At 43.0% G+C, this 13,136-nt stretch overlaps 1 protein-coding gene across 1 annotated transcript in view; it reads right to left on the reverse strand.

Annotated features, from left to right (window-relative positions):
- Positions 1-2,031: 2,031 nt before the first annotated feature.
- CFAP70 (cilia and flagella associated protein 70) overlaps positions 2,032-13,136 on the reverse strand; it is a 38,134-nt gene continuing 27,029 nt past the window's right edge. The window contains exons 17-23 of the mRNA XM_075010796.1: positions 12,613-12,749; positions 7,359-7,511; positions 5,819-5,980; positions 5,228-5,317; positions 2,965-3,066; positions 2,577-2,624; positions 2,032-2,146 (exon numbers count right to left, since the gene is read on the reverse strand). Coding sequence (XP_074866897.1) covers positions 2,066-2,146; positions 2,577-2,624; positions 2,965-3,066; positions 5,228-5,317; positions 5,819-5,980; positions 7,359-7,511; positions 12,613-12,749 — 773 coding nt within the window. The 3' untranslated portion in view covers positions 2,032-2,065. The remainder of the gene's footprint in view (positions 2,147-2,576; positions 2,625-2,964; positions 3,067-5,227; positions 5,318-5,818; positions 5,981-7,358; positions 7,512-12,612; positions 12,750-13,136) is intronic.

The raw sequence follows: 13,136 nt of genomic DNA on the forward strand, positions 1-13,136 counted from the left end.
CAACCCTTCAGCAGTTTCCATCGCTGCTTCAGCTGTTCTAGTTTGCAAAGTCCTCTTCAGCTTGATGAGGGAGCTACACCACTCAGCCATCTGACTTACAAAGCATCTCTGATTTGTGTGCAGGTTTGGTTGTTTCTTGGTAATTCTCTAGGTGAAGTGGCCTCTTCTTCAGTACACATATAGGTCTCTGTTCTAATGCGGTACCATATACAGGATTCATAACTACTGAACTATTTAAAAAATCGTCAAACAAAAATAAGCAGGGAAAAAATATCTCCTTTGAGAAACAGCAATCTGACTAAAGAATGGAAAATCATATTAAATGTTAGTATAAAAACCCTGCATAGCTCAGGGTAGCAAGAATTCAAATTAAAAAAAAAAAAATCAGTAATTGCGAGCTCTAGGAGGTAGAGACTGTCTTTTCTGTGTTTTGGACAGCACTTAACACAATGGCGACCTGGTCCATGACTTGGCCTCCAACCACTATGGCAATACAAATAATCAAATCTTCTATATGAAGTGCCATCTCAGTCTTTAGGTTGTAAAACAAGTGCTGGTCGGCACAGTACAAATAAATTAAAAATAATCAAAAACAGCCCTCTTAAAAGTCAAACATAAGAGAGTAGATTTTTTTAAAAGGGGACGAAAGTGAAACATTTTACATACTGGATTGTGTCCTTTGGTTTTGAACAATCACACAAACTCTTTGGGGAAAAGTTCTTTGGTGTCTTGAGATGTGTAAAAAAGATGGACTTTGATTAAATTTCAGGTGCAGATGGAATCCCACCTTAGGACAGGCCCCAAAACAAAGACATGGCCTCCTGCTGATTTGAGACCTGTTGATGATACAGCGACAAATACAGGTAGCATATGAATGCACAAGCCAATCAGCAAAGAGCTTGAGGCTTTACAGACAAGAAGCATACAAAGACTGTTTCAAATACATAAAGTTAATTTTATTAGGATTAAAGTTAACACAGCGTTACAATCTTTCCTCCACTCTCTTTTATATGGCTGCCAAAACTGCTACTATAAAGAACAGGACTCCAAATAAGGAAGACAGGTATAATAATATTCTTAAAAGGTATAATCCTGATGAAACCAGGTTTCCATTCTGAATGATGGAAATATCATTGGTAACTGCTGGCTAATGAGTAGTTTTCTTTTACTAACCCCACCCTAGCAGAAAAAAGATGGTGACTGGGGCCCAGTAGTCAAGTACCAATATATTTTAATAAACCCACTCACTCACTCTTTGACTATAATCACTTCCTCAGATATTTTTCTGATAATAGTCCTTAAAATATAATTATAATACTCTGAAAAGGGACTGTAAAAGTGTTATCTTCTTACTCAATACATCTGCTAACTGTAATTATTTAAAGTTATATCTGCTTACTGGCTCTGGTATGTTTTTACTGTTGTATATGCTTGCTGCCAGTGCTCATCTATGGGGGAGAGAGCTGGAATCCATTCGGGCTCATGCATCATAAACCAAACTACTTGTCAACTACAGAAGCTTTAATACTGGTGATGATGCATAACCTCCTGCAAACTCAGGTTGACCTTCAGATCTCAGATGGAGTTTACAGAGCTGACAGTTAGGAGGAAAATATCTGTATTTTTACTTCTCAACTAAGCAAATAGGATCTGAAAAATCATTAACAAACTATCAACTTGTAACTGAATGATACCATTTCCAGAGTTAATTTTCAGCATCTCAACCCAAGTTAATTGCTTCTGAACTATTATATTTCTAGTTTTATACATGAGTTATTTTTAGTAGAGCACATGAACTGGGCTGATGAATGTATTATATGTTATATCAAGGAACTAGACGTAACCAACACACCAATGAAGTCTGGGAATTAATTCCCATGGCCTTCCATCTAGGGGTTCTCCCCTCCCACCTACATCATTCAGAGGTTTAATGTCACCAGACCGCCTGATAATCCACGATATCAGCAGGAATTTGGAATTCCAGTGGAATGTTTCATGACTGAATGGGGGCCAAACCCATGATGTTCACATCTCCCCTGACTGTAGATCAGAGAAGAGGAAGTGCTCAGAATGATGGATTACCGAAGCCGACCATTTGCTGTACCTCATGGATTTCCTGTAGCAGTTCCTCATTCTTCAACTCTAACTGTGTGAATAAGAAGATCAAACAGGAACACATGAAGAAGTCTTAAAGCACCTAGCATACATCTGCCTAGAATATTATGGGCCATGAAGGCGGATTCAACCAGTTAATTACACTTGGAAACTATAAATGAAATAGAAATAGCCTCTTTGTCATTATGCCAAATACTCCCCTACCGCTGGTATCAGAAGTCATATTACATGTCAGTAAGATGATAGCAGCTGTCAGCAGAAGGCTCAGAAATGTAAGCTTTAGCTAAGTATCGTATTTTCAAATATAATTCACACCTGAAAAATGGCAAGTATTTCTCACCAGAGGAATATCCAGAACCCAATCCTGAGCAAAATAGATGTTGTCTTCCTTTTTAATTGACACCAGGCCTCTTCATCCTACTTTCTTTCCCCAAACTAGAAGGGATGAGAAAAATACAAACCTTCATTGCGTATTTGTAAGACTGCTCTGCCTCCAACTGCCTTCTTCCCTGAAAAACACCAAGAGCAAGTGAGACACTTGTTTAACAGGACAAAATCAGGCATTTCAGCTACTATCAAGAGATCTATTTTAACAAGGCTAGTGATTGGCATACCTCACCTATGAAACATTTGGTAGGAGAAAGGGAGATGAGAAAGGGGAAGATCATGTCTTTGGGCATTAAAATGCTTCCAAGTTTGTTTATTTTCCGGAGAACAAACCCTGAACTTATCTATATTTACTAATGGAGTCCCTGAGACATATTTGAGGCATATAGAAAGACTTTGATGTAGATAAAGCAGAATGTGTTTCATCACATTTGATGTTGAGGTAGCTGGCTGGACACTCACTTGCATGCAGACTAGGGCTAGATATGCCCACACTTCAGCATTGTTGTTATTCAGGGCATTGGCCTCAGAAAGGGCATCTTCTGCCTCCGTCATTTCTTTCAGCTTGAGGGAGAGAGAGAAGCAAAAATTGATCAGCAGTTGATGTATCGTCCAGAATATACAGCAACTGAAAAAATTGGTAGGACAAAAACTTTCAGAAGTCATCCACTCTCTGGGCACCTCTGGTTTATACAATAACAATGACATAGTATAACAAATTTAGAGCAGAGAGATTGAGACAACTGCTATGTCTGATGTCCAGCTCTCCAGGCTGGAGGGCAAACCCCTTGTGACTCATTCAGCCACGCCAGTCCTCTTACAAATTACCCATGGACTATTCTCACCAAAAGAGAATGACAATCACTCCTCCACCTCCATATGTGTAGAGTTTAGAACCTACTGGGGGAGGAAAGTAGAGTCACACTGACCCCTCCCATTCACTTTCTTCAGACATGGGAACCTTGCAAGGCAACTCCTTGGGAGATGCTGCAGTCATTATGGCTGCGGAGATCTCATGCCTGTGTCTCTGTCTTCATTGTGGTGGTCCTCACCTCTTTAATAAAGAAAGGGATATTCTTGCTAGCCCCTTCCATCTGCTGACATCCCTTTCCTTTCTTTCTGACCTTCCTTTCCAACTGGGAAAGCAACATGGGCCAAAAGAAAGAGAATCCTTTGTGTTGGTGCTTAGGTTGTGCACTAGTATGTGCTCAGATAGATTGGAGCCCACCCCTGACATGCCTTAGGCAATGTACTGAGTGTGACTCTGAGGGACCTCAATACCAACTGATATAGAGCATGTTATACTATAATTCATATTAGGCCTGACACACGCAGTGCTCTGGCACACTGCTGCCATAATTTGTATCAAAGAAGTGCCTAAGGTATCTTATGCAAACAGACAACACCCTAGTCCCCAAACTCATTGCATAGTGTATGTGTGGGGTGCATAGAAAGAGTTACAGATGTGCGCTGGAACTATTGGAGGCAGCTCAAAAGCCCAACCTGCCCTAGACAAAGGAACATGCGTTTATTTGTCTGACTAGCTATATATCAAAAAGCTAAACAAATACATAAATATATATTTATACATATTCTTATAAAGAGCTAACCAAAGCTATCAAGTTAATAAGGAGGGAAGGAGGCTACTTAACAGTACTGATGGGGGATGAAATCTGCACCCTGAGAAATCTTCCTGGCTTCAGAGACTATGAACTTTAGGGGATATAAAGACAAACAAAACCCAATTTGAGTTGTCCATCACTGAGAGGACTTAACGTTCAGCACCCTCTGAGCCTCTGAAAGCTGAATTTTCTTGGCCTCAAAGGCAAGAATCACAGGAAACTAACTACAGGTGAGAAAGCTGCTTAGACAAAGATAGTAACTTGAGAAATTAAGTTTTAGTCACTAGGAAGTGTGCAGAGTTTGGTTTTAACTGTAATCATACCTGCTTCTTTTATTCTCACTTACTGCCTCTTATCTCTGTTGTTAAACTTATTTTATTCCAAAACAAAACAGCAGTAATGTAGGATTTTTATTTCATTTTATTCTATTAAAAAGTTATTGCAGTGCTGTATATTACAGTACAGTGTAAAATGTTAGCTAACCTAACTGGCTAGTGTTTGTTCTGTCACAGAAGTTGTTTTCTGCCTCCAAGAGAGTGTTCAGTGAAAAGGGCCAGATATCACAGAGATGTTTCTGGGAAACTTGGGAATTGGGGTTCACTGGCTGTGAACTGCAAATCAAAGTTTGGACTGGCAGAATCCTGAAGAGTCTGCAGAGAAGACAGATGAGCTAGTGTCAGAGAGCTGACACACAGCTTAGCATCAGCAGATCTCTCACATGCTGAGGTGGAGGGGTTAGACAGCATCTCAGAGATCTGGGGATGCCAAACAGGGTGTCCCACTGAGAAAGGAGCTTCTAGTCCCAGGAAGGTTTAATTGCTATACAGTGACTCTGTTCTACAGCCAGATAGAGTAATTTTTCTACTGACTTTCCATGTGAGTCTCAGCAAGTCTCTTGCTTGTAAACATGACAGCACGCAGTGTGATGTGGCTTTTACCCTCAGAACAGCTTTAGAGCACTCTGGTCCTCCAAGTAGTTTGGATGAAACGCTTTTAGTTGAGGAAAGGGGAACAATGGAAAGTCAAGTCATAAACCTCAGCTTTCCAAAATGCACGCAATTATCTAAAGACTGACCAAGCATGGATGCTCTTCACCCTCTTACCCTGTAGCAGGCAATTCCTACTCCGAGCCAGGTCAGACAGGATGAGGACTTCTTACAGGCCAGCATGTAGGTGCGTTTTGCCTTATCATACTGCCAAGAGATGAGATTAGTAAGTTTCTCTCTCTAATCAGTGTAACCCTTCACTTTGCACCATGCCTGCTCTTCATTCACAGGCACCCTAAAACCACCATGTTTCCAGCGGGTCATATGGGTGGGACACTGCCTCCACCTGCTGTTGGATGTGGCCCAAAACTACTCACATCTCTCCTAGCAAGCAGTTCTGTCTGCATAGCCTGAGAGCCTCAGATTAACAAGCTAACAAATCTTTAGGTACCCATATGTAGGATGACAAATATTGGGGTTCTTATTACAGCAGCATCCAGATCCTGATCAGGATAGGTGCTAGGCACTATGCACACAAAGAAGCAAAAGGGATCCCTGCACCAAAGAGTTGAGTTTGTTAGAATACACAGTTGTACTGTCCTGCAGCTACAGAACTAAAAAGTTGCAATTCACATTATTTGCCCAGAATAGTTACTTCCCCTGCCTTAGTTTAGCTCCCATTCTTAGGTCCCACGTTCGGTTCCTCACCTCCTTCTCTTTCAGATAGATGGACCCCAATCTCAGGTAAACAAAGTGCATCTCAGAAGCATCTGTTACAAAGCTGATGGTTCGTTCGTAGCATTCCTGAGCCTCACTAAGATTTCCAGTCAGGTAGCACAGGTGCCCTTTCTGTGCCCAAACATTTGGATTCTATGGAAACAAATCCAGTAATCAGACAAAATGAGACAGATAAGGCAAAGCGGGAAGCGATTAACTGGATAGTATCTAAGCTCAGAATAAGGGAGCTATGAAAACTATTTGCATACAGATATATATTTTACAGACAAGCAAGTTTGAGTTTGTAGCTAATGGTACTTGTACAACATCAACAACTGCATCTTGCACAAAATGGGGGCTATTCTGTGACAAATACAAATATTAAAAACCATTTAGCAGTATTAGTTCTGTTGCTTTCTGGATGCACCTTTCAACCTGGCAGTCTCAAAAGATACATCTCCCTTCCATTTTTCTCTCTATCTAAATGCACATGTGCACACAGGGGGTGTGTCTACACGGGCATGAATCTTCGAAATAGCCATACTAATGGCCATTTCAAAGATTACTAATGAGGTGCTAAACTGAATATTCAGCACCTCATTAGCATTAGGATGCTTCTGGCTGCGGCGCTTCGAAAGCCCCGCTTTTGAAAGCGCGCGGCTCAGCACAGCTACACGGGGGTCCTTTTCAAAAGCACCCCGCACCTTTCGAAATTGCCTTATCCCGATCACTGATCAGAATAAGGTAATTTCAAAAGGGGCAGGTCCTTTCGAAAAGGACCCCGTGTAGCCGTGTGGAGCCACGCGCTTTCGAAAGCGGGGCTTTCGAAGTGCCGTGGCCAGAAGCGTCCTAAGGCTGATGAGGCGCTGAATGTACAATTCAGTGCCTCATTAGTAATCTTTGAAATATGGCTATTTGAAGATTTGTGCCCATGTAGACACAGCCAGGGAGAAATTGACACATCTACACTGAAGGGGAAAAAAAGCAGAGATATGCACAAAGAGGATTCCTCACCCTGATGTGTTACCTTGTGTGAAAGATCGCAAAGAATGCAAAATAATGAACTAAATAAAGGGGAAGAGAAGTGAAACACGCCAACACCTGACATTCTCACTCAACTTTTATCGCATCCTTGCTTAGGCAAACTCCTACTGAGTACAGTGAGAATTTGACTGAATGAAGATTGAGTCAAGATCTCAGGATGACCCACCAGAACAAACAGAGCAGGGGATATATTGAGTTGTTCTGCAAAGCTTGTTGGCTATGTCTACACTAGAAGCATCTGTCAACAGCAGTACTCTGTTGACAGATTGTTATGCCTCAAAATTTTTGAGGGATAATGCTGTCGAGGCAAATGCAGAGTTCTGTCGACACTCTGTTGATGGATTGCTTTAAGCGTGTAGACGCTCCCTGAGTTATGTCAACAGAAGCCCCTTCTGTCAACAAAACTCTCTAGTGTAGACACAGCCCTTGTGTTCTGAGAGGGTTTGATGACTGCCCAGTGCAGCATAGTGCTAGAAAATATATTTACCAAATAGTCAATCTGGATAGCCTCTTGGAGACATTCTTCAGCCTTAGCGAAGTCCTTCTTCAGGAAGTGTATTTGTGCCAGGACTAAGTAATACTCACAGCTGGGTCCTTCTTGCTGGCACAACAGCTCATGTGCTAGTGCCCTGTGAACAAACTGAACAAGAAAGCCATGTGCAGACATTGTAATAAAACTCGCACCAGCCAGGGACATCCCAACCACTGGTCTGCTGCCCAGTATGGAGAAAAAGGAAAATGTGCAGTCTCCTCTAACAAGTATCGGAGGGGTAGCCATGTTAGTCTGGATCTGTAAAAGCAACAAAGGGTCCTGTGGCACCTTATAGACTAACAGAAAAGTTTTGAGCATGAGCTTCTGTGAGCACAGACTCACTTCATCAGATGCTCTGATGCTTCATCAGGGCATCTGATGAAGTGAGTCTGTGCTCATGAAAGCTCATGCTCAAAACTTTTCTGTTAGTCTATAAGGTGCCACAGGACCCTTCGTTGCTGTCTCCTCTAGCAGACACCCAGAACACTCACCATGGACTCTACATACGAGAACACAAAGGTAATGCCTCTTGGGGACTTTTCATGTTCCTTCAAGGCATCCTCTGATTTAATGATAGGGCATCTCATTAGCAGTTCAAATACTGGATGGATACGTTTTTTCCTTTGAAATTTTACCTTCAGTTGCTGTTGGTTGTTTTCTTTGTTTGCTTTTAACACTCAACAGATTTACTATTCCTTCTCTGTCAAGTTAACGTCAGAGAGCGCAGTGTGGAAGTCATTGCATTCAAGGGGGTCTCTGTCAATACGGGCAAGGAGAGTGTGAGGACAGAACTGAAAAACAAGTTACCAGACAAGAGGAGCATGGACCGCTGTTGTGAAGACAGCTGGTCCCTCTGACAAGCCATTGGGGTTGCTCAGAGAGTAGCTCTGGTCTGATGGACAGAAGTTGTCCATTGGACAGATACTGGTGCTGTTGGCCTAACTTGAAGAGAGGGTGAATGTGCTTGTGAGAGAAAGAACCTGGATGAGGGGATGTGGAGGGCACATGTAAGTTAGCATTCAGAGCGAGGTGGTCTAGGCAGATTGTCTCCATGGCCTCTCACTGCACACCCTTTCCTAAGGCTGTTTGTGTATTGGTTTCAAAAGTGTTTTGGGTTCCTTTGGGATATTAACAGTTCATGGTTTTAAAGCATGAGACATTATGGTAAGGAAGCATCACCTTGGGAAGGCAAAGGAAGAACTGGCAAAATATGATGACAGAGGATATTGAATGTACTGGCATTGCCTGGGAAGAAATACCACAAGCAGTGACTGACTGTAATCAAAGGAGGAACTGAACTGCCTGTTGCACCAGTGGTAGAGGAGAACTAAGGTCAAAGGTGTGTGCTAACACATCAGAATAATGTGGACAGAAAAATTCTATGGAACTGTAGTGGTGCCATAACCCACTCCAGAAAGGTGGGGGTCGACAAAAACAGCCTTTGGGGTGCTGTGCAAACCCACAGCCAATGAGAAAGGCCCTCTGGGGAGCCAAACAGGGCAAGGATAGAAAGCAGCCAAGCCAGGCTGTAGAGCTAAGAGGAGCTCAGTCTGCGCAGCAAGGGCCAAGGGCTAGTTCCCAACAGAAGGAGCAGCACCTTGGACAGAGCAGTGCTGGGCAGCCGCAGGAGAGCAGAGGGAGAGCTCCAGCCTGACAGCAGCCAGACAGAGTCCCCTGACAAAAAGGGCCAACAAAGTGCAAACACCATGAGGAGCGGCCCAAGGAATGTTGACGATAGAGGGGGATAGTGATGGGTAGAGAGAGGCTGCTGCTCCAGGGCTCCTGGATGAGTCCGCTCTCCACCCCTTTGCCCCACTAGCCACTGGAGAGAGTGGCTAAAGAACTGCAACTTGCACCCACATAATCAATGATTTAAGTCAAGTTACCAAAAAAGCTAAGACTGAACATACTTAGAATGTGCTTAATTTGGCGTAAGCCGTACTGAACTCACTGGGATGGACGTCTGCTGAGAAAACAAGTACAGAATAGGGTTCTCTTGAAACAGCTGAGTTAGGCAAGTAAAATAGGGAATAGATTTATGGCATTCATCATTGTGGTCTGGGGCCATATGGTCCAAACTAAGAGGCATGTATAATATAATATGAAATAAGAAAATGACAGTGGCAACTCTACATTTCGCTGCAGTTTTCTGTACTGTATACTTGAGTGATAGATCCTAAGCCTAGTAACTAATTAAACAAGCCATAAGGATTAGCTCAGCTAAACTTCTTTTTCTAGCAGTATCCAACACAAGAAAAAGAACAAAACCAAACAGCTTGGGAATTTACTTGTCAAACCACACTTACACTAAAAAGCATAGAGAGAGTCTTGAAAAATGATGCACTGCACAGTGAATGATTTAATTTACCAACCAGCTGATCCATTCAGCCCTATCCACAACTTCAGCCCTGTCATTTTCTGCCAATAAACAGTTTTCCATATGATGTTTCATTCTTGTCACTAGGCCCTGCATCTTCTTTTGGCACTGCTTACACGTGACACACGTTTCTTTTTTAACCAGGGAATGAATGTCTTCAAAATGTTGCCAGACAGGGTCTCTCTTAATGCCCAGAAGCCAGGACAGTTTTTTCTGTGGCAAAAGTGTGAGGGAATACACCCATCCCTCATTTAAAGAGTACTTTACTTAGGAGTACTCACTTAAATAAGGGACATGTATACCTACCTACGTTCACTGAATGAGTGAATGTCCCCCCTTATATGAGCAAGCCGTAGGGTCCCTGGCCGGGAACCAGGGAGAACTGCCCCCTGCTCCCCAGCAGCCTCAAACTGCCCCCAGCCTTAGAACCCCGCTGCAGCCCTAAACTTCCCCCAGTCTTAGACCCCCCCCCACATCCCTAAACCGCCCCCAGCCTTAGATCCCCCCACCCGCCTGCCCCACCACAGCCCTAAACAGCCCCAGCCTGAGACACTCATCCTCCTCCTGCAGGCTATTCACTGGGGCTGCTAGGCTGGGTTGCTCCCCGAGCCCTCCTGCTCCCAGCAGGTAACAGTCATTAAAACCAATTAACTCAAGTGTTAAGCTTTCAGCACCCAAGCATAAGGTAATTGCCGTCTCTCGTGATAGATGTCTGCCTGAGTGTTAAGTGTTAAGAAACTGCAAATGGCTTCTTTAACAGCCACATGCAGCTCGGAACTGCCCAGCTGGTGACCGTTAACAAATCTAATGGGACCCATGTTTGGGTCCCGACCCATAGGTTGGAAATCCCAGCTCTACATACACGCACAACATCCTATTTCTGGTGCCAAACTATTCAAATACACCAGAAAAGTACCTAAACTCAACTGGTTTATGTCAAGTTACAAGCACTTGGAACAAATCGGCAACTTTCACATGTGTTTTAATGTGAATTTAGTGTTGCTCTTACCAGTTTTCGCCTATGAGCAGAAATTTGGGAACCACTTGGACCCATATAGCAAAGGATGAATATATAGGAAGTTGTGCGTGTGCTGAATAATGTCTTCCTTTTTTTTTTCCCAGTGCACACCACTTTTTTTTCTATGCTGCCTGTCCTTTCTTTTATATCATCTCTCTGTCTTTAAGACAATGTCTTAACTAACTCCTCTGCTGTGTTTGGCCAAGGTCCACCAGGACTAAAGCACAGAACAAAACCAGTCCTATCCAGCTTGTGTTGTTCTTTGTGCACGTTACTTTTTAGTGGGCTGAGAAACAGACATTGAAAGTCCCAAACTTTCAGAAAGCAAGAGCTAGTAGTTAGGCTGGACAAATTAGAGCCATTAATTCATTTTGATGAGACTGTAAATCTACGTGTAACATGTTTGCAATGAGATTTATTTGTAACTGCTGTTTTTAAATGAGAAATTTAGAATATTTTATTGATGATTTTTTAAAAAAATCTGATTAAATTTAAAAACAAAACAAAACAGATTTTTTGTATTTTTTTTGAAGTCATCAAATTTGTCCACACTGCCTCGGAGGAAGGGGGCTATATTGGCTTGGTGCAGCGTGGCATGGAGCTGGACTGAGGCCTGCTGGTACCACCAGAATGGGGAAGAATGGAAGGGACACAGCTGGAGAACAGTGTCCTGAAGTGGACACCACAGGACAGGGAGCAACATGGGTCCAGCTACAGATGGTGGAGAGAAAATAGAGCAGACTATGGGCAAGACGCCAGCTGAAGACAGCGCACTCAAATTGGACTGAGCTAATTCCCAGACCCACCAGCAGGAGGTGCCGTGTTGTACCCTTATGGGACCAAGACATGTCTGCCTTCCTCTTCACAACTCTTCTAAGACGAAGTGACTGTACTGCAAGGATTAAATGAAGCACTGTAATGTATTATGGTGGCTATTGTGAAACCCAGGGTCCCAGGAGGAGTTCCATCTGATGAAATGCCCCATAATCAAGGGATTGTTTTGGAAGAGAGGCACTCCACATGCATGTAAAAGGTTACTCCGGTGCACACAGAAGTGCCTGGCTGGCTGTTCTGATCCAAAAAGTGACCACCTAATCTGTAGGCAGCATCAAGGTTAGAGGTATTTTATCTCAAAGCTACTCTTTAAAGAGGCCCTGTTATGGGCAAAGTATTGGATAACTTGTCCTTCCTGCTACAAACCAGTGGTGGGTGTCAGCACTCCTATTGCTTTGCCTGTCTGAGGTTATTTTCGATGCATCTCAGGATCATTTCAGTTCTGCATTTCCTAAGCAGCCATTTCGTGCCAGCATTTGAAAATAATATTGCCTGACATTTGAGCTGAGTCTGCATGGCAAACTCTTTAAACTCATCCTACTGCAAGCTGCCATGATCTCATTATTTTAATACCACAGGGAAATGACTACACGTTGAACCTCTCTAGTCCAGCACCCCTGGGACCCAGCCGGTGCCAAACAAAAGAATTTGTTGGACCACAGGAGGTCAGTATTGTCTAACACGTTACCAACACTTCCACTGCTTACTAAGCTCTTAGAAGACATTAGGGTAAATTATAGCTAAATAACGACACAGAACACCGAGAGCCAGGACTGGTGGCTCAAAACACGCTTTATGAGACCACAGGAAACTTGATCATACTCATGATAAGTGGTCATCTGGCTAACTAAAATAATGCCAAATTACGGATGTCACTGGATGAGAGAGTGCTGGATTAGAGAGGTTCAACCTGTATCATACATTGCAATTACTTCAACATCTTAATGACACCTTCCTTCCCCAGCTCACACTGCACTGACCTGTAGAGCATTGACTTTCATCAAGAAGCGTATGGTCTCCATGAAGATTGTGTGAGAGGGCTGGGAAAGTCCAGATGTGGGGACCTGGGTCACCCCATGTGATGGATCAAATGCTCCTGCACTAGTTTTCTTCATTACTGAAATAACAGCAAGAGTGAGAGGCTCATGGGTGCTGAAAAGACCAGAGGTTCAGAATAACAGCAATAACCCAAATTATGTATTCGTTTGTTATGGAGGCAGGATAGGCCTTAGATGACTTTAACTAGTCATTTCTTTGATTTTTAAGTGCCTAAGTTTTGCTAAACAATACAAAAGAAGAGTATCGGAGGGGTAGCCGTGATAGTCTGGATCTGTAACAGCAACAAAGGGTCTTGTGGCACCTTATAGACAAACAGAAAAGTTTTGAGCATGAGCTTTCGTGAGCAAAGACTCACTTCATCAGATGCTGGTCATGGAAATCTGCAGGCCCAGGAAAAACAAGCCAGAGCAAGGCTGGGGATAACAAGGTTAGCTCAGTCAGGAAG

The sequence above is a fragment of the Carettochelys insculpta genome, chromosome 16, assembly GCF_033958435.1.
Source record: "Carettochelys insculpta isolate YL-2023 chromosome 16, ASM3395843v1, whole genome shotgun sequence".
Classification (NCBI taxonomy): Eukaryota; Metazoa; Chordata; order Testudines; family Carettochelyidae; genus Carettochelys; species Carettochelys insculpta.